Source organism: Mytilus californianus, unplaced genomic scaffold (assembly GCF_021869535.1).
Source record: "Mytilus californianus isolate M0D057914Y unplaced genomic scaffold, xbMytCali1.0.p SCAF_14, whole genome shotgun sequence".
NCBI lineage: Eukaryota > Metazoa > Mollusca > Bivalvia > Mytilida > Mytilidae > Mytilus > Mytilus californianus.
Window position 1 is genome coordinate 24,705,083 of NW_026262626.1, and position 24,333 is coordinate 24,729,415.

At 32.4% G+C, this 24,333-nt stretch overlaps 1 protein-coding gene across 1 annotated transcript; it reads right to left on the minus strand.

The window, feature by feature from the left end:
- Positions 1 to 1,156: 1,156 nt before the first annotated feature.
- On the minus strand, positions 1,157 to 24,233 carry LOC127724578 (uncharacterized). The gene is made up of 6 exons (XM_052231578.1): positions 23,911 to 24,233; positions 15,016 to 17,360; positions 14,339 to 14,493; positions 12,575 to 12,801; positions 6,438 to 6,536; positions 1,157 to 1,463 (listed from the first exon to the last, which is right to left on the minus strand). The coding sequence occupies exons 2-6, from the start codon at positions 17,291 to 17,293 to the stop codon at positions 1,163 to 1,165; spliced, it is 3,060 nt and encodes a 1,019-aa protein (XP_052087538.1). The 5' UTR covers positions 17,294 to 17,360; positions 23,911 to 24,233; the 3' UTR covers positions 1,157 to 1,162.
- Between the last annotated feature and the right edge of the window lie 100 nt (positions 24,234 to 24,333).

Here is a 24,333-nt window from a genome sequence, read left to right on the forward strand (position 1 = left end):
AAAAAACCAAACATTTATGAAAGAACAATGCATGCATCAAACATCTAGCGCCAACATCCTTAAAAGCAACAACTGTTACAAAACATATATGTACTTACTCTCATTTAATTTTATCCTGTAATATATGGAAAAATATACTATAGGTGTTTTTTCAAATATCAGTATCATACACCACAAAAAACATTAATTTGTAAGACTAGTCAGCATGATTAGATCAACAAATAATCTCTGACATACCCTTTAAAAAAATCTATACAACATGCAACAAGCTTAAAAATACCTTTGAAATTCCTTATCTGATTACAAATCAGCATATTCTGGCACTTGTTCTAACAGAATGATTAAATGAGTTTCCATTGCCCAAAATTAATTGACAGATGACTTATTAAGCAGTTTCAAATGTCACTCCCAGTTTTTTATTTTACTATATCAACTTAAAGTTCAACTTCTTAACTGGACCCTTATTATGTTCTCTCCCTTTTTCAATCAATTAGCACAACAGAAACTGGTTTAAATCATAAAATTGAAACGAGTGACAAGGGGAAAAAAATAGTTTGACTGATTTCTAACCAGGTAACATTCAAAGGTATTCTAAAAAAATAAATATTTTTTTTACACTAATTTTTATATAATATCATGAATTTTCTGAAAGACAAAGATCAGAGAACTCTTACTTAATTTAAAGTAACAACTTCATTAGCACATAAAAAAGAAGATCAATAAATAATATTCTATAATTATAATTTAAAAACAAAAGTAACAACAACTTTTCTTAATCCTGATAAGATTTTTTTAAAATAAACTTTGAAAAATCAACTCAATATAAACTCATTTAACTACATGAAATTTTTTAGAGCTATTCAAATTGATGAGTAAAGCTCCTACTGGCCCTACAAGGTATAGAACCACTAATTTGATCAGAAAGAATATACAATAAAGTAGTACATATTTTAAAAACAAAATGGGTCCTACATACTTTTTTAATATGTAAAATATTTGGGTAATTTTTGTATCAAATTTTTGTATCACATGAAAGCTTAAGAACTTCTAAAAAAGTTCATCGGAAGATACCAAGACCTGGTTGATAAATATTTTGTTTTAACTTCGCAAATAATTCATAATTATTATTATAAACCATAAAATTTTTTTGAAAAATCTCAATCTACCCGATCTTCTTTATATATATTCCCGACAGAAGTCCTGGGTTGCCATCATCATCTTCCTGTTCATTAAATCCTATCTTATTATCATAGGTCCACCATTGGCCACGGATATTTATCCTTGCTGTAAAATGATTGTCATGCCAGAAGCTCAAAGCATGAACCTGGTAGACAGAATCACCGACTCTGAATGGACTAAGCATATCTTTTATATTGGCCTTTGTTATTTTAGCATGGAAGGCATTTATATAAATAAGCCTTGAATTAATCATTCTTCTGCTTTGTCTAGTACCAGCTGGAGCTCTGTAAATGAATTAGAAGATAATCAAAACAGTATATTTACTCAAAATGAAAAAAATATTTAGTAACGGTAAACATGTTTGGTAAATTAGTTTTCTGAACACTTATACATGTATAGCGGCTAAGCCTAGTTGGTCGAGTGGTCTAGGGGGCTGGACACAGTGCATGCAGTGTTGCCATGATGTTTCGGATGTAGAGGTTGAATACCACCAAAAGAAGAATTTGCAGATCTAACATTGTTGGGCTAAATTTGAGACGAGATATATTCATAAATCATGGTGTTAGTCCTGTATTTCCACATGTTATCCGATGGAGAATGACTAACTTAAGGTTGTCTCATATTTAGATGTATATATATATATAATTTAATAAAATAATATAAGTTTTGTTTGCATAAAAAAAACAGACATTAAAAATTTGTATTTTTTTTCAAAATCGTAAAAATTCTTTCCTTCTTTAGCTGTAGATAATTATAATGCATTTGAACAACTGCAGTCATCGTCAACTCTTGGAAATAAACTGAACAACTTTTACAATATGTAACATGTAACATGTGTAAGAGGCAGTAAAATATATTAAAATGTATGGCACAATACCTTTACCAAGTCAAACATATGATTATTCATGTAGATAATTGAATGAGCATAACAAAGAGAAATGCATGATAGCAAATTTATAGCAATAGCAGATATTTCCCATTGCATATAAGATATTTAGTAAGAAATGTTACCCTTTCCATTTTTACAAAAATGTTTTATTAGTGGAGCAAACCACTTATTTGTATCACTCTATTGTATTAAATTCTGGATTACAGCTTCATATCAAATCAAAAGCTTTACTACATATGTGTAGGTGATCAACTTTATTACCCAAAAGGCCAATTTTTACCTCATAAATCAGATACCTATATCTTTTATTGAAATGGGTACTTTAAGCACAAGAATGATTAAATCCATTATCTCCCCTTTAACTTGTTGAACTAGAATTAAAGTTGTTATGCACACCCTATGGTAGTGTAAAGTTTCATCAATATCTGTTAAGCTGATAGCTAGGAGTTGCATTTAAGGTTCATGGACAATCAGATAGGGTGATTCTTACATACCCCTAAAAACTTTCAGTGTAGGGGTAACAACTATGCAATTCAGTGAGGGAAAATAAATATTCACATCAGCTATTAATCAATTTTTCAAGTGACTGTAAATTCTAAACTGTCTTTGTACAAAACATCAAAACTAGAATTTAAAATATCTAAAATTACTCTTTATTTTAACTAGCTTTAGACTTTCATAATTTACAATTATATCATTGACATATAATGCTATATATTAAAAATATACATACATGTATATATCATGCTTTATATGTAATTTTTTAAGCTACTAAATTTATATATATCAAATAACTTTATCAAATACCTAATAAATATGTGTATTTCATGTCCAAGTTATATTATAGGATTAAACGCCTTTTAAAGGAATTTATTGGTGTATAAACTCTACCAATTCACTCACAAACAAATGAAAGTCCGAAGGACTTTTATGATATGTTTGTAAGTGACTTGGTCCAGTTTATACACCAATAAATTCCTTTAAAAAGGCATTTAATCCTTATAATTCTTTAAAATTGGAGATAAGGAATATATTTTTCCACACTCTTAACCTCTATCACACGTAAATTGTATATTTGTGTCATTGAATAGGCCTGGAGCATGAATATGATGAATATATTTGTTGGTTAACGCAAAAATATGTACTCCATGAAATTTGCTATCTGATAAAAAATAAACTACAAAAACTCTTATTATCATTCAAACCAACGTTTTGTGTTTATTATTTAATTTAACGATTAACGCGAAGTGAAAATAAATTTTGTTAATGTCGATCCGGATTGTGTTATTATCACCGCCATCTTGTTTACATTGGTTACGAAAAGAAGTTAGGTCAACGTCGTCTATCGAAAAATAAACAATGTCAAGAACAACTACCGGAAGTCCTCTCGACCAATCATATCAACGTATTCCCTAATATGCAAATTATATAAGAATTATACTAGAATAAAAGTCTACTTCTAGCCAATCAAACACTGTATGCAGACTCACATGATCAATAACCCCATCATTGACTAATTTAAAGAAACAAAAGTGAGACACATAAATTCAGAAGCTTATATATAACCTCATCACAATTTTTGCACCTGTCCTAAGTGAGGAACCTCTAGCCTTCTTTAGTCTTGTGTGTTTTTTTGAATTATATGTTTTGGAGTTGTGTGTGATGTCAATTTTGCTGAACTAGTAGACATTATTGTTTAGGGGTCAGATAAGACTGCCTCCAGGTGCGAGATTTTCTCGCTAAATTGAAGACTCATTGATTGCCTTGAGCTGTTTTCTGCCCTTTGGTAGGGTTGTTGTCTCTATGACACATTCCCAATTTCTATTCTCTATTCTATATATATTGTCAGTTTGACTCTATGTATTTGCAAACATTTTTATTCTTAAAAATCAATTTTTTTCTTGATGTAAATAAATATATATACATATACATATATATGTATTGAAAACTCAGACTATCACTATCATATTTTTGGTCTAGAAAAAAAAAAGAAAAGATTTATATATTTATATTTAGTATCCATTTCACTATGGTTCATTTGTTAGTTTGCGAGAGAAAAAAAGACAAAAAAATCCATTTTTGTTTTAAATCAACATTTCTTCTTAATGTATGTTAAGATAAACTTTCATAGATACTAGGATTAAAATTTTGTAGCGTGATGACAGTTCATGAATAAAAGATTCACCAGTGACACTTGAATAAAAAAGACAAAAAAGCAAAAAAACTGTTTTGTAATATTCATACAAATCCCTTCTAAATAGAGAATTCTGACAGATATAATTATGTATTAAATATGTGCAAGGATGTTACATGTGTATTTGGCGCACATTGTTTTTGTAAGTCATTTTCCCTTGTTTACATAATCTTTAAGGTAGATTAACTGTATACCGTCATCTTGGACTGTAAAGTACACATTAGGCCTAGTTCTTTGCTTAAATCTTCAAATTTTGAGACATATTGGCAATTAACGTGTAGACTGTTTATTTAAATAAAGGAAAATAAATTATTTATTGCATTATCTACATGTACACTGTTTTAACAAATATCAAATATTAGTTTTTTGTTCTTATCAATGTTTTAGCTTAGCCATTTCAGGGGAGATGACTCTAATAGTAAAAATTCTATGAAGGAATGTTAAAGAAATTTTCATTTTTACTTGAAGCAAGAAAACAAGATCGGTGACATTATATAAAGCATATATAAAATCTATCTTCTTATATTTTATTTTAAAATTTTATCTCAAACTGTCAGATTTTTTCTTATTTACAAAAATAATGAATAAACTATGTAAAATTCTGCAATTTAACACAACTTGTAGCTTGAAAACATGGGACACATATGCCCCATCTTGTAAATTTGTAAGAATCAAAGTACTTATTCAAACCTATTGACATTTTGTTTTTTTTCTTTGAAGCCTTATAACATTTGTTTGTGAATGTTGAGTGTGCAAAACAGAAAATATGGCAATTTTTCATTAATTTAGGGGCATAACACAAGGACAGTGAAAGTAGAGCCACCAAATTCAAACTTGATATGTTTTTGGTGGTTATGAGCATTGTACATAAGTTTCATAATATTTTGTTATATTATTATTTCGTATATTCTAACTAATTGATTCCTTCAGGGATAGTCACATGTCAAACTGTATTTTCGAATTCAAGGTAGATAGAAAACGTGATATTGCATGGTTATTTTTAGAATATCTAAAAACCGATATACTTTGTGACGTCACCTAATGAATTTCATGATATTGTTAAAAGTTTTTAAAAAGTGTTCATTTATGATCGATATTTTGAAGAAAAAAATCTTCAAATATATAAGATGTACATGAAAAAACATAAAAAATAATAGAAATATCAACTAAAATGTTGTTATTTTCAAAGTGACAATATGATATCTTCAAAATTGTAATAAAATTAAATGATCAGTAAAAGAGAGAAAAAATTATGGTCGGAAATTAATAATATTACAATTATAGCCTTTGTATGAGGTCAATACAGGATATATCGACACAAAGAAGTATATCGACCTCTGACTTCATCATCAGTCAATATACTTCTTTCAGGTCAATATATCCTTATATCGACCTCATACAAAGGCTATAATTGTATAATAAAGTCAAGTTAGAAAATGGAAACTGTAAATTTGCCAACTTTTCCATTTATGAAGGGACATGCATTACTTGAGAAGGACAAAAGCAAAGCCACTCATATTCAACCATGATCTGTGTTTGGTGGTGGTAAGCATTGTGTATAAGTTTCAGTACATTTGGTTGTAGTAAAGTAAAGTTGGAGAACAGAAACTTATTTTGGGACATACAGACAACTTTATGCCTTCTCCCTCTTGGAGGGGCATAAAAAGTCATTTAAATAATAGTCAAGAGTTTGAATATATCCTATATTAAACATACATCAAGAAAATTTTTTGATTCTAGCTTATAACTTTTATCTTAACATGCTTAAAGGGGGTTAAATAAAAAAAAAAAAGCCACACACACAGCCCAACTTTTCTTTTAAATTACCAAATTTGTCCTATTAGAATTAAAATAATTCATATAAGTAATATATTGGGTATTATTTTCATAAGACCTGAAATGTTTCACTTGTAACAAATCTATGGCTTGCATAAATTATTTTTTTATTTGAAAAAAATGGAATTTTAAGAATTTATTCTTGCCAATAACAGCTACGTTTTGAAGGTGATTAAGACCATCCAAACTACAACTCCAGAGATGATCATAAATGTATCAAATATCCAAAGGTTTCCAGCAAATGGTCATTCATGTGATTCATGACTTATTATATTGAATTTTTACTTTAAGTATTCCTATGCCCTAACTAACACACTTCTTTGTTAAACGTTGTCCTACCCTGAACATTGACTGCAAGTTTCTTCTCTTCTCATCAAATGTTGATTCAGATATTCTGCTAAACTTTTTGATGTCAAAACTCTTCTGTCATGTCTGTTGCTGAAACAAGATAAATAATTCTGTTAAACCAATAAAAAGGAGAGGCAGATGATACCACAAGAATAATCAGATAATAAAACTCGTAAGTTGAAGATAAACTGACAACACCATGGCAAAACACAAAACAAGAGTGCACACGCTGAAATGTCTCGCCTTCATTACTAACCATTGATTTCATGTTGATAGTCCTAAATACAAAGCTTTACTACAAGTAACACATAAACTTAACATGATCCAAGAAAATGAGGTCAAGGTCAGATAAACCAAACGAGAAATACATGTACACCTTACAATCATTCAATAAACCAAACATAGTTGACCTATTGCTTATTGTTTCTAAGAAACAGTCTTAAACAAGAAAATTTAACATTGACCAATGAACCATGAAAATGAGGTCAAGGTCAGATGAACCATGCCAGACAGACATGTACACCTTACAATCAATTTAGGCATTAAATATAGTTGACCTATTGCTTATATTATCTATAAAACAAACTTAACCATGAAAACTTAACATTGACCAATGACCCATGAAAATGAGGTCAAGGTCAGATGATACCTGCCAGACAGACATATACACCTTACAATCCATCCATACATCAAATATAGTTGATCTATTGCTTATAGTTGAAGAAAAACAGACCAAAACACAAAAACTTAACACTGAGAAATGAACCGTGCAAATGAGGTCAAGGTCAAATAAAACCTGTATTAGAAAAAAAGACCAAAACTCAAAAACTTAACTTTGACCACTGAACCATGAAAATGAGGTCAAGGTCAGATGACAGCTACCAGTTGGACATGTACACCTTACAATCATTCCATATACCAAATATAGTAGACCAACTGCTTATAGTATCTGATATATGGACTTGACCACGAAAACTTAACCTTGTTCACTGATCCATGAAATGAGGTCGAGGTCAAATGAAAATTGTTTGACGGGCATGAGGACCTTGCAAGGTATGCACATACTAAATATAGTTATCCTATTACTCATAATAAGAAAGAAATTAACATTACAAGAAATGTTGACTTTTTTTTCAAGTAGTCACTGAACCATGAAAATGAGGTCAAGGACAATGGACATATGACAGACGGAAACTTCGTAACATAAGGCATCTATATACAAAGTATGAAGCATCCAGGTCTTCTAGCTTCTAAAATATAAAGCTTTTAAGAAGTTAGCTTACGCCGCCGCCGGATCACTATCCCTATGTCGAGCTTTCTGCGACAAAAGTTGCAGGCTCAACAAAAATGACAAAAAGAACAAAAAACAAGCAACAGTCTACAAAACACAAAACTGAAGTTTAAACACTGGCAAAGATCTTGGGTGCTCTGAAAGGGCAATCAGCTCCTACTCAATAATTGACACACATCATGGTGCTCATGAAAGTACAAATTTGTCAATAAGTCTATTTTGATGTTAAATTCGAGAAAAAGAGGATGGAATTATGAATATGACAATTGGAATAATCAGTTGTAATCTGTGAAACAGATATCTCATAAAAGTAAACCAACTTGTGACAGTGTCTATAAAGTGTTTAAGGTAAAGGGATGACTTTGGAACCCTTGGTTTAATAGCTTTCTTGTAAACCCTCTATCAACATGATCAAGAAAATGATAATTTAAAAGAAATGCTTTGGAGTATAGTATCAATTTGAGATACATACTTCATATACAACATAGATACGGAAAGTTCACAAATGGGAAGCTAAAATCATGTTTTGTCAGAAAATTTTGTTCTTAACAGACTCTCATTGTCAGTTTTTAAATGTAAGTCAATATATCTATATATAGCTGAACATGAAGTTAAAGAATAATGCTAGCTTCTTTTCATTCTATCTAAGAAGCTACTGTATGAAGTCTGCCCCATAAAAATAAAGGAATAAAGGAACACATCAGCAAGAGGAGAACAGTTGGTTCCCATGGTAATGCCCAAATTGCTTGTTGAAAAACATGTCCTCCAAATATAACAAATATGTACCGGGGTAACAGAGAATTGGTTGACTGAAACAAAAATTATAATTAATAATGATATTTTTAATTATCATTTTTATTTTTTCATTTACTTTATGTTTAGGGGGTGGGGTGGGAGGTATACAATTTTTCTTATCATATTTCTACAGTTTACCTGGAAATGTTTTACATTTTGCTTTCCTGGTGAAAGGCATTATAATATTTCAATTGCATAGGCTTTAGTTAGCTTTACAAATTCTGTGTACAAGGCAGAACACATTGATTATACATGAAAACATTATATAAATTTCAGATAAATGTTTTTTGTAAATTAAGGAATGACTGTAATATTTTTTCTGTCTATGAAGAAATATCATCAAAAATGTGGTGCACACTGAATAACCTGAGTTATTTTAAAGTGTGCACCACATTTTTTATTTTTATTTCGAATAGACAGAAAAAATATTACAGTCATTCCTTATAATTTAATTCTAAATTCCATTTGAAGCTGTAGTAAATCATGAAAAAAAGGTTGATGACGTTACAGTCACATGACAAAGTTATATCTATGAGATGAAAGACAAACACCGTTAGCCAATCCGAAGACGCTTTACATCCAAAATTAGATTATTGACAGTTGTAACTAATACAATTGAATATGGTTTGAAAGGTTTAATTTGGACATGTGATTGATAAATTTCACAAATAAAAACATCAAGTTCGGTGAAAGAGGGAAAGGGGGTAATGGGGGAAAAAGGGGATGATAAAACTGTCAGCTTGCAAACAAGGGACTTACCTGTAGGTTTAAATTGAACTTCTTATTAATAAACAAAATTACCCATTAAATCAGGATTATACATGTTATAGATACATGCAGAACTATACAAGAGGCAAAACACAAGGTAATGAATAGAGAAAATGAGGTATAAGTCAGGAATATTTAACATGGGTAATGGATATATAGGAATACATATTAAATCCATACTTTTTCCTGAACTGAGAGAGAAGATTTGCTTTATCTATCTTACTATATCTAACTGGAATCAGTTTCTGTTCAGATAAAGAAAAAAATATTACGATCACATGTTTCAAATGTTATTTTATGTATTCGAAGTCTTGTTTCTATTTTTCTATAACTGTTATGCAATGATAATTTGTGATCTTAACTTTGATGCCGCATTAAGAAATTTACACAATTTTTTTATGAAATTCTTTGAGCTAGCCTGTAAAAGAAATACCAGCTTTCTATTAGTTGGCCATGAATAATGATATTTTGGTAATAAAATGCTCCGATGGGCACAGCTTGATACGACAGCAGAAGTCGAACCTTGAACAGTTGGGGCAAGTATGGACACAACATTCAAGCTTGATACAGCTCTGAATTTGGATTGTGATTAAATATTTGACACAGCATAGGTTTCTGACACAGAATGAATGTGGTCTAAGGACTTAAAAAATTTTAATTTACCTATTATGGTCCAATTTACATGGTTAGATTCAGCATATCAAAGAATCCAAAGAATTCAATTTTTGATGAAATCAAACAAAGTTTAATTTTGGACCCTTTTGACCAATTTGATAACGGGGCCCAAAAATCAAAATACATGGTTAGATTCAGCATATCAAAGAACCCCATATATTCAATTTTTGTTGAAATCAAACAAAGTTTAATTTTGGACCCCAACTTGGACCAACTTGAAAACTGGGCCCATAATCAAAAATCTAAACACATTTAGATTCAGCATATCAAAGAACCCCAAGAATTCAATTTTTGTTAAAATCAAACTAAGTTTCATTTTGGACCCTTTGGACCTTAATGTAGACCAATTTAAAAAACGGGACCCAATATTAAAAACTAAACACACGGTTAGATTTGGCATATCAAAGAACCTCAATAATTCAATTTTTGATGAAATCAAACAAAGTTTAATTTTGGACCCTTTTGACCTCAATATGAACCAATTTGATAGCAGGGCCCACAAATAAAAAATCTAAATACATGGTTAGATTCAGCATATCAAAGAACCCCATATATTCAATTTTTGTTGAAATCAAACAAAGTTTAATTCTGGACCCCAATTTGGACCAACTTGAAAACTGGGCCCAAAATCAAAAATCTAAATACATGTTTAGATTCAGCATATCAAATAACCCCATATATTCAATTTCTGTTAAAATTAAACTAAGTTTAATTTTGGACCCTTTGGACCTTAATGTAGACCAATTTGAAAACTGGACCCAAAATTAAAAATCTAAATACACGGTCAGATTCGGCATAACAAATAAATAAATGTGGTCAAAGATTTTACAAATCTAATGCGCCATACTGTGCAATTAAAGATTGCTTCTTGAAATTTTTCAATATTTGAAATTTGAAAAAAAAAAATATTTGAGAATAATTTTTTTTTATTTCTGAAATCTGAAATGAGAAAAAAATTGACCCCCCACAATTTCTTTCCCCCCCCCCCCCTTTTTTCCCCCAAAAAATTCTTTCCCTCAAGTTATGGTCATAATCTCAATTCAAATTTCCAATGGAATTTGCAACCATAATTACCCATTTAAATTTACCATAGTGCTAACTTAATCTATTTTATAATAGAATTTAAAATATGGTGTCAAATCTTTCATACGGATTTTTTTGTAAAAAAAAAAGATGCAACATTTGCAGATATTTTTACTGGTCTTCCTTTATAAATATGCATTTCTTTAAACATAATTTAAAAGCAGTGTAAGGGAAGTAATCAAAACGTATTTTGGATTACCTCCCTTACACTGTTTTAAATTGTCTTAATTGTTCATTAACCATTACTTTATACATAATTTAAAAGCAGTGTAAGGGAGGTAATTCAAATGATGTATTTGATTTATCTCCCTTACACTGCTTTAAATTATGTTTTGTACTAAAGTATTTGTCCATTAACCATAACAACCTTGTTTCCCCCCCCCCCCCCTTTTTTGCCCCTAATTCTTAACGGTTTGAGCCATAACCCCCCAAAGCAAATCCTAACCATCCCTTTGTGGTATGGAAACTTGTGGTATAATTTCAGAGAGATCCATACACCATTTCACAAGTTATTGTTTGGAAACTAGAAAATGCTTATTTTTGGCCCCTAATTCCTTAACTGTTGGTACCATAACCCCCAGAATCAATTGCAACCTTCCTTTTGTGGTATTTAACCTTATGGTAAAATTTCATATAGATCCATTCATTTAAACTAAAGTTAGAGTGTGAAAACCAATGTGTCTTCGGACGTCGAAGATGACGCCAACGTCATACCAATATACGACGGTCGTATAAAAACTGTTGCCTCATGTCATGTTGACTTATTTGTAGATCTTGTCTTGCTGATCATTTTTGCTAATCAAACATTTCAAAGTCTATCATTATTTTTTAGATAATGCATGTAATGGTCAAAAATGAAAAGAATTGGTAAAATTCATTGATTAAGGGCAATAATTCTCACAAAAAGTTATGTGACAGTTTTTATGTCTATAGAAAGTAGGAAAATCTTATCATTCTAAACATTTTTGCTTGTGTCAGATTTTAGTTGTCTATAGAAAATAAAAAAAAAAGACATTGTTTTTACCCCTAATTTCTATCTTAAGCCATGGCAGCCATGTGTGTCAGCAGTGACAATTGAATACCCCAATGATGATTGTGGCAAAGTTTGGTTTTATTTTGCCCAGAATTTTCATTCATGAGATTTTTGTAAAAGTTAACGGAAGATGATGACAGACAACAGACAATAGAGCCCAGGTTATTAGAATAGTTAAATTGGCCCTTTGAGTCTGTTAAGCTAAAAATAAAAATGGTAACCTTCATTTTGCTTTTTTCCTCAAAGATTTCAGCTACATAATCTCCCCAAAGAAAGAATCTAATTTTTATTTTTTCATTGTTTTTATGATTGATTGATTGATTGTTTGGTTGCTTAACGTCCAGTGGTTGTTTTTATGACCCAATCAGCATGATCAGAAGAACATTACAAGAAAAAAATTATGAGGAAAACAAAATGTCTCCTTTCGTTTTAGGAAAGACAAAAATATCCATAGAACAAATAAATTAGTTGATGCTGACTTACAACATTGACAAAGAAGAATCAATAATTCTGGTGTTGATTGCATGGCATTTTGTGTTGGTACATGTTGTCACTTCCTCAATCTTTGTATCTCCCATTACAGCTGAAACCACATCGGCCTCACGATAAATGTCTCCACTTTCTCCATATCTTTCCCTTACAATGCGATGGATATCAGTTGTTACACCAACATGATTGTGTACCAGAAAATTTCTTACAATTTCCAAAACCTAAAAAAATACAATCGTTTCACATATATATTAATTATTAATAAATTATGCATGGTAATGTAATATGAAATTTAGTGAACTGTGTTTAATGCCCTGAAAGGTGTAGATAAATATATGGTGTCCAAACTTGGAAAATAATAATAAAGATTACAGTGTCATCACTAGCCATTGTATAGTTGTCCTTATACCCATCATCATGAACATGCTTCCTTTAAACTAAAAGGCCAAGGACATCATGATGAAACTGTTGGCTGGCATTAAGAAACATACCCACTCATTCCACTTTAAGGTTTACCCATGATAACTTTTTATACAATATCTTCATCTTATTTAAATTTTTTGTCATTGATTTGTGCATTTTTTTTTATCTTGACACCATGAAAATTATATAGACTGATTTGAAGATATCGTCTTGCTACAAAAAGAGTATTTTTTAATGTTTTCAAGATAAAAGATAACAAGAATGTGTCCATAGTACATGGATGCCCCACTCGCACTACCATTTTCTATGTTGAGTGGACCGTGAAAATGGGGTAAAAACTCTAATTTGGCATTAAAATTAGAAAGATCATATCATAGGGAACATGTATACTAAGTTTCAAGTTGATTGGACTTCAACTTCATCAAAAACTACCTTGACCAAAAACTTTAACCTGAAGCAGGACAGACGGAGGAACAGACGGACAAACAGACGGACGAACGGACGAACAGACGGACGAACGAAACAAACGGACCCACAGACCAGAAAACATAATGCCCCTCTACTACCGTAGATGGGGCATAAAAATGCAAAAAATTAAAATCATCAAAAAAGGTAAACATCATATATTATTACAGGGCAATAACTCCAACAAGGATTTATCCTACCGTTTACATAATGATGGCTTGTTTATAGATCTTGTCTTCCTGATCATATTTCCTTAGAAATTTTCTCTCTGTTTTTTATGTTTTTGAAGATGATAGGCAAAAAAGAAAAAAAATAGTAAAATTCATCATTGAAGGGCAATAAATCCTATAACAATTTGTCTGCCAGTTAAATGTAAATGAACAGTACCAGGTATATATCAATATAATGATAATTTCTGTCCATATCAATAATTCCTCTTATAGCAGTTTTCAAGATGCATGAGATGATAGACAAAAATTGCATTTGCCACTATTTTCTATTTTTAGCCATGTTGGCTGGCAATCAATGTCATCAGACATCTTTTTTTCGCTAGATTTTATTTTATATTCTTTGTTCAGAATGCTTTTGTAAATTTTTTAACCCGCAAAATATGAAAGTCCGTTGGGTTTAGCTAACTACCAACGGGAAGCTCGTACCTAAAAATGGATGGTCACTGACCATGGACCACCGCTAATTGGAACCCCAGATGTATACTTGATAATTTTTTTGTTTTTTTTGTTTAAATAATGTCTTACATTGTATATGCTCTTAGTGAGCCCATTTAATGGAAATAAAATATCTTCTTCTTCTTCATATAAATTCACAATAAGTATATTTTAACATTAATTGACTTGACCTAAATCAACAAACCTGTAGTCCAGTGAAGTCCCTTGTTCTAAAATCATCAAGGATTTCTGGACTATGACCTACAGCCAATGTCAAAATGGTGGCAACTGTATCTGGGGAACACATATCTGGTCTATGTTGCCCAGCAATAGGTGCACTTCGTAGTATTGAACCTAGTCCTACAATAGAAATATATATGAAAGAATGTTGTCAACCAAAAATGAAATGTTATCTTTTGATATATGTTACTCTTACTTCAACAAAATGTTTAAAGTTGAATATTTCTTAATGAGGGTACTTTCTGTTATGACTTTTCAAGTGATGTGAATAACCTATTTTTAAAAGACTATGTTATGTACAAGTTTAATTTGTCGTGCTGAAAATTTAAATGTCTCGTGTGTAGAAATATTGAATCCCCCATGATGCATTAGCAGATTTTATATTACTGTTTATTCATATATTTAATAGAATTTATTTTCATTCACATTTTTATCTACATTGGAGCAATTTGCAATGAAGAGCTTGACCTATCTATCAAACAAGTTGGTTTTTTTTCTTGAGACTGCTGTTTCATAAAGGTATACTATGCATCTATATGCATGCAATTGTATTTAAAGTAAATTTCCTTGTTTAAATAGCGCAAATGCAGAATTTAGGCTGCTCAGTGTAGATCAAAAATCAATACTAAAATATGTTCTTACCCCGATGTTGACATGATCGTTGACATATTCGTTGTATAATATTTGCCAAATCATCCGCTCCCACTGGCTGCTCATTCATTCTGACTGGATTTGACTCAATATTAACACCTGTATCGGGAACCATGGTAACTGTAGAAACAGTTGATCTACTGGCAGTCACAGGATTACAAGTACTGGAAGTTTCCTGTCTAGAATTCCTAGTATTGTGGCTTTGTGGGGTAGTAGTGAAGGTGCTGTTTACAGATCTTTCCACAGGCATAACAGGTAGATTTCTTCTATTAGCTTGAGCAGCTTCAAGGCGCAGGCAAACATCCTGATATCTTATGACTAAAGTTGAATGGGGAATGCGGATAAATGTAGGTATATTTGTACTTTGTTCTATTCTTTGAGTGGTTGAGTTCCTTTCAGAACTGTGTTCTCTAGAAGACATGCTCATCTCTCCTTCTAAACTTCGCCATGTACAAGCAGCTCCCATTTGTATCATTCCAGCCGGGATTTCCCTAGGTCTATCAGTACATTGTATTGCCGTAATAGTCACATTACAACTTCCTCCAGCACTATGAATTGTTCCAGCATGGATGTCACAATATCCATCAGTAATGTGTACTGCCCTGGGATCCGCATCAGAACTTTCTCCAGTACTTTGAGTTATTACATCTGGGATATCCAAAGGTCCTTCAGTACATTGTATTGGTGTGGTAGTCACATTACAACTTCCTCGAGCTCTTTGAATTGTTCCACTAGGGGTGTCCCAATATCCATCAGTAATGTGTACTGCCCTGGTATCCATATCAGAACTTTCTCCAGCACTTTGAGTTATTACATCTGGGATAATCCTAGGTCCTTCAGTACATTGTATTGCCGTGGTAGTCACATTACAACTGTCTATAACACTTTGTACAGTACCTGGAATTATGGCATTTATAATTGAATCCATGCCTCCTGTGTTTATTACAGCATGTTCTTGTGTAGATGGAATCAACTCATTTTCTTCATTAGGAGGAATGAAATCGTCTGTTGGCATCCAAATAACTGCATAAGCAGTTATATTACATGTATTACTCAAGTGCTTCATTTTTTCAAACAAAAAATTGTGCTTTGGATGACATTTCTTTAAATGTAACTTCTCTGAGCTCATATACTGAAATTGACATTTGGAATCTAAGTATCTTTCAAAAAATTCATTTACCATAGTCTTAACCTTAACCTTGTACTTCATGCTTGAGTTATCAGTCCAAAAATTCTGTTTACAGCTGACTTTCATAAAATACTCATACTTTTCATTGCTGCAATATTCTGTTTTATTATTTCCATTGCTAGAATATTCGTTCACGACTGGTCTTCCTGTCTTTGTGATTTTTGAGCTCAAATAAAGGATAGGAGGGACTGGATATTTTATGTTGGTCATTTGCAGATTGTTGTGGTGCAATATGAAAATAAGAAGAAGTGGTATTATCCACAAGAAACCAAATGATGTGGATGTTGAACTGAATTGAAATTCTGCTTCAGGGGTACATGTATCTGTTCCATCCTTTTCTTCCTCTCTAATACTACTAGCAATCCTGCTTCTTAAATCATCAGAGGCCATCTGCAGTTCTGATGTAGGCAAATGCTCCTTGTTATCATTTTCAACAGTTGATGTCTTCTTTTTACTTTTAACAACTCCTAAGGGGTCTACCTCTGTTTTAGGAAAATGTTCCTTGTTACTATTTTCAACAACAAAGGTCTTCAGTTCTTTTTTTGGCAAATCTATCTGATAATTACTTTCACCTCCTGATGTAACCTTTAATTCGGTTTTAGAATTAGCCATAGCTTCGTCATGTTCCTGACTTGATTCACAGGCAAGTGTCCTGTATTCCTTTTCAATAACAGGTTCCTGGCTATCGTCTGGGATGGTTTCAAATGATTGATGATGTAAAGATGGGTTGTGTCTAGGATACTGGTAGTCAAAATCTAGGTCACTATGATCTGATGGTTGTTCAGATAATACTTTCAAAACATCACTGGTACTAACTTGTCTTTGGCTATCAGGTTTATGCATTTCTAATTTTTCTATTTTACTACAGTCCTCTGTGTAAGATTCGCCAATGGTCTTTGATAATTTGTTTATGGCTAGAGGTACATCAACATGAATACTCACATCTGAACTCATTGAACTGTGCTTCTTTCCTTCAAAGCCAGTATTATGCATACATGTTTCTGTTTTTTGTTCTGAGTCAATTATTCTCCTTTCAACATGTTCAATACTGTCTTTACCATATTTATCATTTATATCCATATTAATGATTACACAACTATCCAATTCTTCTCCCTTTTCCAGAAGCCAGCTTAGGCCAAGAACCAATCTGTAAAATATAAATATAAATCAGCAAAATCAATATTTAAGCTTGATACTTATGATACTGTTTGAATTTGGATTGTGATCAAATTTTTGACATATAATACAGGTTTCCTACACATAAAAAATGTGGTCAAAGATCTTAAAAATCTATTGTGCAATACTGTGCAATTGAAAATTTCTTCTTGAAAATTGTCAAAAAAATTGATATTTCAAAAATTTGTAAGAAAAAAAATATGATTATGAACCCCCTGAAAAATTGGGGAAAAATATCCCCTGACTTTTTGACCCCCCCCCCCCCCTTGAAGTAATTACCCCCAAACTCAATCCCAGCCATCCCTTTGTGGTATGGAGCCTTGTAGTACATACAATCTTTGAGAAATCCATACACTTAAACACAAGTTATTGTCTGAACTAGAATAAACAGCTGCGCAATGAGGGCATGATAGGCACGGTCGTCTTGTGCGTGAATTTTTATGCAATAATCATAAATAGTTTCTGACATACGGCACGACATGCGAAAACCCCCTTTTTTTTTTACAAAAAACTCAATATCTCTAAAATCAAATTTTGAATCAAAACCAAAAAGTATACAGATCTTTAGATTAATATAACTAAGAATTGTGTAAAATTTTAAGCAATAATCATAAATTGTTTTTGAGATACGGCGCGACATGTGAAAACCCCCCTTCTTAAAAAAAATATCAATATCTCTAAAATAAAATTTTGAATCTAAACCAAAAAGTATACAGATCTTTAGATTAATATAACTAAGAAATGTGTAAAATTTAAAGCAATAATCATAAAACGTTTTGAGATACGGCGCGACATGTGAAAACCCACCTTTTTTAAAAAAAAATTAATATCTCTAAAATAAAATTTTGAATCTAAACCAAAAAGTATAGAGATTTTAAGATTAATATAACTAAGAAGTGTGTCAAATTTAAAGCAATAATCATAAATAGTTTTTGAAATACGGAGCAACATGTGAAAAACCCCTCCCCTTTATTTACAAAATACTCAATAACTCAAAAATAAAATTTTGAATCATCACCAAAAAGTATACAGATCTTAAGATTAATATAACTAAGAAGTGTGTAAAGTTTTAAGCAATAATCATAAATCATTTTTAAGATACGGTGCGATATGTGAAAATAAAATGCTCCGCTGGGTGCAGCTTGATACGACCACAGAGGTCTAACCCTGAACAGTTGGGGCAAGTATGGACACAACATTCAAGCTTGATACAGCACTGAATTTGGATTGTGACTAAATGTTTGACACAGCATAGGTTTCTGACACAGAATGAATGTGGTCTAAGAACTTAAAAGTTTTTAATTTAACTATTCAAACCATACCATTATTATTTGCTTTTTTATATATAAATCAGAAATAACCAATTCAAAATGGAAAATTTTAAAGAAAAAAAAGGAAAAAAAAAATCCCCCCCAAATTTTTTGAACCCCCTTATGATTCATCACCCCCAAACTCAGTCCCAGCCTTCCCTTTGTGGTATGGTACCTTGCAGTACAATTTCAGAGAGATCCATACACTTGAACACAAGTTATTGTCTTGAAAGTAGAAAAATGCTTGTTTTTTGGCCCCAAATTCCTAAACATTTAAGGCAATTACCCCCAAACTCAAACCCAGCTTTCCCTTTGTGATATAGAACCTTGTAGTACAATTTCATAAAGATCCATACACTTACAGACAAGTTATTGTCCTGAAACTAGAAAAATGCTTGTTTTTTGCCTCTTTTAGGCCCCTAATTCCTAAAATTTTGAGGCAATTACCCCCAAAATCAATCCCAGCCTTCCCTTTGTGGTATGGTACCTTGCAGTACAATTTCAGAGAGATCCATACACTTGAACACAAGTTATTGTCTGGTAACTAGAAACATGTTTGTTTTTTTTCCCCTTTTTGGCCCCTTATTCCTAAAGGTTTTGGGCATTACCCTCAAACTCAATTCCAGCTTTCCCTTTGTGATATGAAACTTTGTAGTACAATTTCAGAAAGATCAATACACTTACACACAAGTTATTGTCATGAAACTAGAAAAATGCTTTTTTTTTTGCCCCTTTTTTGGCCCGTAATTCCTAAAATTTTGAGGCAATTACCCCCAAAATCAATCCCAGCATTCCCTTTGTGATATGGAACCTTGTGGTACAATGTCAGAGAAATCCATACACTAACACACAAGTTATGTCTGGGAGTTACAAAAATGCTTATTTTTGGCCCCTAATTCCTTAACTGTTGGTACCATAACCCCGAAAATCAATCCCAACCTTCATTTTGTGGTATTGAACCTTATGGTAAAATTGCATAGAGATTCATTCACTTAAACTAGAGTTAGAGTGCAAAAACCAATGTGTCTTCGGACGACGAGGCAAACGTCATACCAATATGTGACCTCAAAATTTGTTTGCGGTCGTATAAAAACACACACCTGTTTTAGTTACTAAGTCCCATATCTCAAAAAGTTTTAATCTTATTTTCACCAAAAAGAATACAGATCGTTTGACCATTATAAGAAACAACTATGTTAAGTTTCATGAAATTTGGATAAGTCGTTCTCAAGTTACGGTGCAACATGTTTACGCTGGACAGACAGACGGACAGACGACATTTGTATACCATTATACGTCCTGTCAAAATTTTGACGGCGTATAAAAATGCATGTTTTTGTTTTTGACCCTCTTTTGACCCTCTTAGACCCTTGACTGTAACATATGTATATATAATTTTGATCCATTGGTATATCATTCTATTCTACTGTTCTAATGATAGTGCAGTGCAAGTGCATGGACATTTGGTGGACACTCTTCTGTAATAATTCGATTTTTCTAAAACATTGGATATGAGTAGGCATTCATATTTTCCTGCAAAAAGAATCTTCCATGCAGAGTTATCCATCCTTTCTCATAGAGAAGGCAAGGAGCAACAATTCTGCATGGGAGATTGGCGCAAAATGTTCTTGAGGTATTCTTCCGCATGCATTAACACAATTTTTTGGTACGTGTGCATAGATATTATCAATGTTTTTTTACTTATATATATACATGTATCATGTATATTTCTAACGACAAAACATTTTCATATTATCAATTTATGTTCTAAACAAAAATATTTTTATTAGTATTCATTGAAGACTCAATACACCTTATCGCTATTTAGTCCAATATGGAATAAAATGCTCCGCTGGGGCGCAGCTTGATACGACCGCAGAGTTTGAACCCTGAACAGTTGGGGCAAGTATGGACACAACATTCAAGCTTGATACAGCACTGAATTTGGATTGTAATTAAATATTTGACACAGCATAGGTTTCTCACACAGAATGAAAGTGGTTTAAGAACTTAAAAATGTTTAATTTACCTATTCAAACCATATCATTATTATTTGCTTTTATATATAAATCAGAAATAACCAATTTAAAATGGAAAATTTTAAAGAAAAAAAAATCCCCAATTTTTTGAACCCCCTTATGATTCATCACCCCCAAAACTCAATCCCAGCTTTCCCTTTGTGGTATGGTACCTTGCAGTACAATTTCAGAGAAATCCATACACTTGAACACAAGTTATTGTCTGGAAACTAGAAAAATGCTTGTTTTTTGGCCCCTTTTTGGCCCCAAATTCCTAAACTTTTAGGGCAATTACCCCCAAACTCAAACCCCGCTTTCCCTTTGTGATATGGAACCTTGCAGTACAATTTCATAAAGATCCATACACTTACACACAAGTTATTGTCCTGAAACTAGAAAAATGCTTGTTTTTTTGCCCTTTTATGGCCCCTAATTACTAACATTTTGAGGGAATTACCCCCAAAATCAATCCCAGCATTCCCTTTGTGGTATGGTACCTTGCAGTACAATTTCAGAGAGATCCATAGATTTGAACACAAGTTATTGTCTGGAAACTAGAAAAATGCTTATTTTTGGCCCCTTTTTGGCCCTTATTCCTTAACTTTTTAGGCAATTACCCCCAAACTCAATTCCAGCTTTCCTTTTGTGATATAGAACCTTGTGGTACAATTTCATAAAGATCCATACACTTACACACAAGTTATTGTCATGAAACTAGAAAAATGCTTGTTTTTTGCCCCTTTTTTTGGCCCCTAATTCCTAAAATTTTGAGGCAATTACCCCCAAAATCAATCCCAGCATTCCTTTTGTGATATGGAACCTTGTGATACAATGTCTGAGAGATCCATACACTAACACACAAGTTATGTCTGGAAGTTACAAAAATGCTTATTTTTGGCCCCTTTTTGGCCCCTAATTCCTTAACTGTGGGTACCATAACCCCCAAAATCAATCCCCACCTTCCTTTTGTGGTATTGAACCTTATGGTAAAATTTCATTGAGATCCATTCACTTAAACTAAAGTTAGAGTGCGAAAACTAATGTGTCCACGGACGACGACGACAACGACGACGACGCCAACGTCATACCAATATATACGACGACAAAAATTTTTTTGCGGTCGTATAAAAAACAGTCATTTAGACAACTTTCTGTTTGGGTCAACAGGCCCCAAAACAAAGGTCATCAATAACGAGCTGAGGGATGAAAAATTTAGAAAGCGAACACTTTGAAACTTTGATAGATTATGATCCACTTTTTCGAAACTCAAATTAAAGTAAAAAATATTTTGTTTGAAGTGTTTACAATGGTTTTTTACAGATCTCTTTAAAAAGAATCATCTTCTTCTTCTTCTTAATAATAATTAAGTACTCCATCAACATACTGATGATAACATGCTGGAAACTGATTTTACTATGCCGCACATGCGTGGGATCTAAATTCTATTTACAGTAAACATGGTAAATAATATACAAAATTAAAATAAAAAAATTTCAACAGAATTTCTTTTTTTTTCTGTTTTCATGGTTTTGTACTAAACATTTTGGTTAAAACTATACATGCTATATACATTGTAGAATTTACCTAAATGTTTAGATGTTTATTGAGAATAGATATTGGAATCTGTTCTCTGAAACTGTCAATAGTATCGGACATTGAACTGCAGCTACTGGAAGAAGGTTCCATTGTACATGTTGTAATATTGTTCTTGGGTATGAATATAAGCATTTGTATGAATCTTTAGTGGTTTGTTTAAGTCTAAAAGAATAAATTTGTGAATGTTGTCATGTTCTTGCATCGGATTGTGTTAGTAGATCTGTTGAATCAAGATGATTTTGTAGAAGATGATGATGCATGTTCTTATTTTCCTTTTCTCAAGAGTTGTCTCATTTAGTCATGTTAGTGTTTGCAGCATTTCAGTGACTGAGCTGGTGTTATGGTATCTGTTGCATGTGTACCTAGCTGCTCTGCCCTGGACCATCTCAAGTTGATGTGTTTGTGATTTGGTATGTGGGTCCCAGATGCAACTTCAAATTTGTTTCTTAAATAAGTGATTTTTAAATCACTTATTCCAGTAAGTCCCCTGACTGTTGGAGAACACCAGATGCTACATATATTTTGTTTGATTGAACACCATCAATAATGACTGTTTGTGCGCCGGATGTGAGGAAATCTTCTATCCATTTTAAGGTGTATTCAATGCCATAATATTTCAATTTGTAGAGGAGTCTTTTGAGAGGCACTTTGTCAAAAGCTTTGGCCATGTCCAGCATAATTATATATATATATGTCAGTTTGAATGTTATTGATGTTATTTTTTGCTAGTTCTTGGATGAATGATACTAGTTTGGTTTCAACTGGTCTTGAGGCTCAGAATCCACGTTGAAGGTCATACAAAATTTTGTTGTTTTCTAGGTGGTCCATCATACATGTCATACTACTCATGCTACTGGCTATAATGTGTTCCATGATTTAACATAGTATGCATGTGAGTGATACACAATGTATGGGTCTATAATTTATTGCATTGTGTTTATTCCCTTTTTTAAATACAGGACAGACATTTGCACGTTTCCAATCTTCTGGGATTTTTCCTGTGTTGAGCAATTTTTGAAAGATGTAAGTGATTGCCGTTGAAATGTCACTACTAAGTTCTTTAAGTACTGTTCCGCTAATTTTATCTGAACCAGTTGCTTTATTAGGATTGATCTTGTCCAGTATTGGCAGTAATTTTATTACACCCTTCTTTGAAATGGTGGTGTTTTTCATTTTCGGATAGTTAGATTTCCCTTTATCTGGAATGGGTTCACTTGATGTTTCTTCGGAGAATGCTTTTTGAAACTGACTGTTAAGGATGTTAGCTTTATCAGATGCATGGTACATGTACACTGATTCAATGCAAACAATCAACATAGCCTCATACATGTAGGCATAACATTAGTCCAAATAATACACCTTATCGCTATTCCCGCTTGACCCGAGAATATGTCCCGCTCGAACTTTTGATGTCATACAACAATCACTTTTCCATTGTGGCGTCAGATATTTTCTATTATGACGTCAAAATTTTACGGGAACTTGTGTGATGTCCAGTAATGGCGGACAAATAGCGATAAGGTGTATTATGACATCTTGAAAGGCTTAGACGCCTGGATTTGGACTAGCATAACATATGTTATAACTTGACACTAACCTTGTGATTTACCCCACAATAACCATGAAGTCCTGTCCCCATTAACGCATCCTTGACATTTTTATTCTTTCCGCTGAAAGATTTGATTAGGGATGAGACTGTCTTGCCACAGCACAGGTTGTCCAATGAGAATGCGGTATTGATACACACCTCCGTGTGTCGAAAACTGGTCAATTTGCAAATGTCTCGATGTTTTTTACCTTAAACTGTTGTCTTGTGATCTAATCAATTCCAGCTGAGAGTGATCATTCTTCCTAAGCATAAGTTCTGCCCAAGAATTTCTACAAATTCTTTTCTCTCCGTCTGTCTAAAAATAGATGAAAAATAACGTCACATCGGAATGACATAAAAAGAGGATTGCAATACGAGTTGCGGATTACGGAATGATTTAGAATAGTGGTCACCGTGACCTGAGATTATAAT

Bases quoted from the DNA above. Each gene is read 5' to 3' on its own strand.
- LOC127724578 (XM_052231578.1), bottom strand. From the start codon at position 17,293: ATGGATATAAATGATAAATATGGTAAAGACAGTATTGAACATGTTGAA. The intron at 12,802-14,338 runs GTTTGTTGATTT...GTATTTTTTTAG, and splicing joins GGGACTTCACTGGACTACAG to GTTTTGGAAATTGTAAGAAA. The intron at 6,537-12,574 runs GTAAGTCAGCAT...ATCTTGTTTCAG, and splicing joins GATTCTTCTTTGTCAATGTT to CAACAGACATGACAGAAGAG.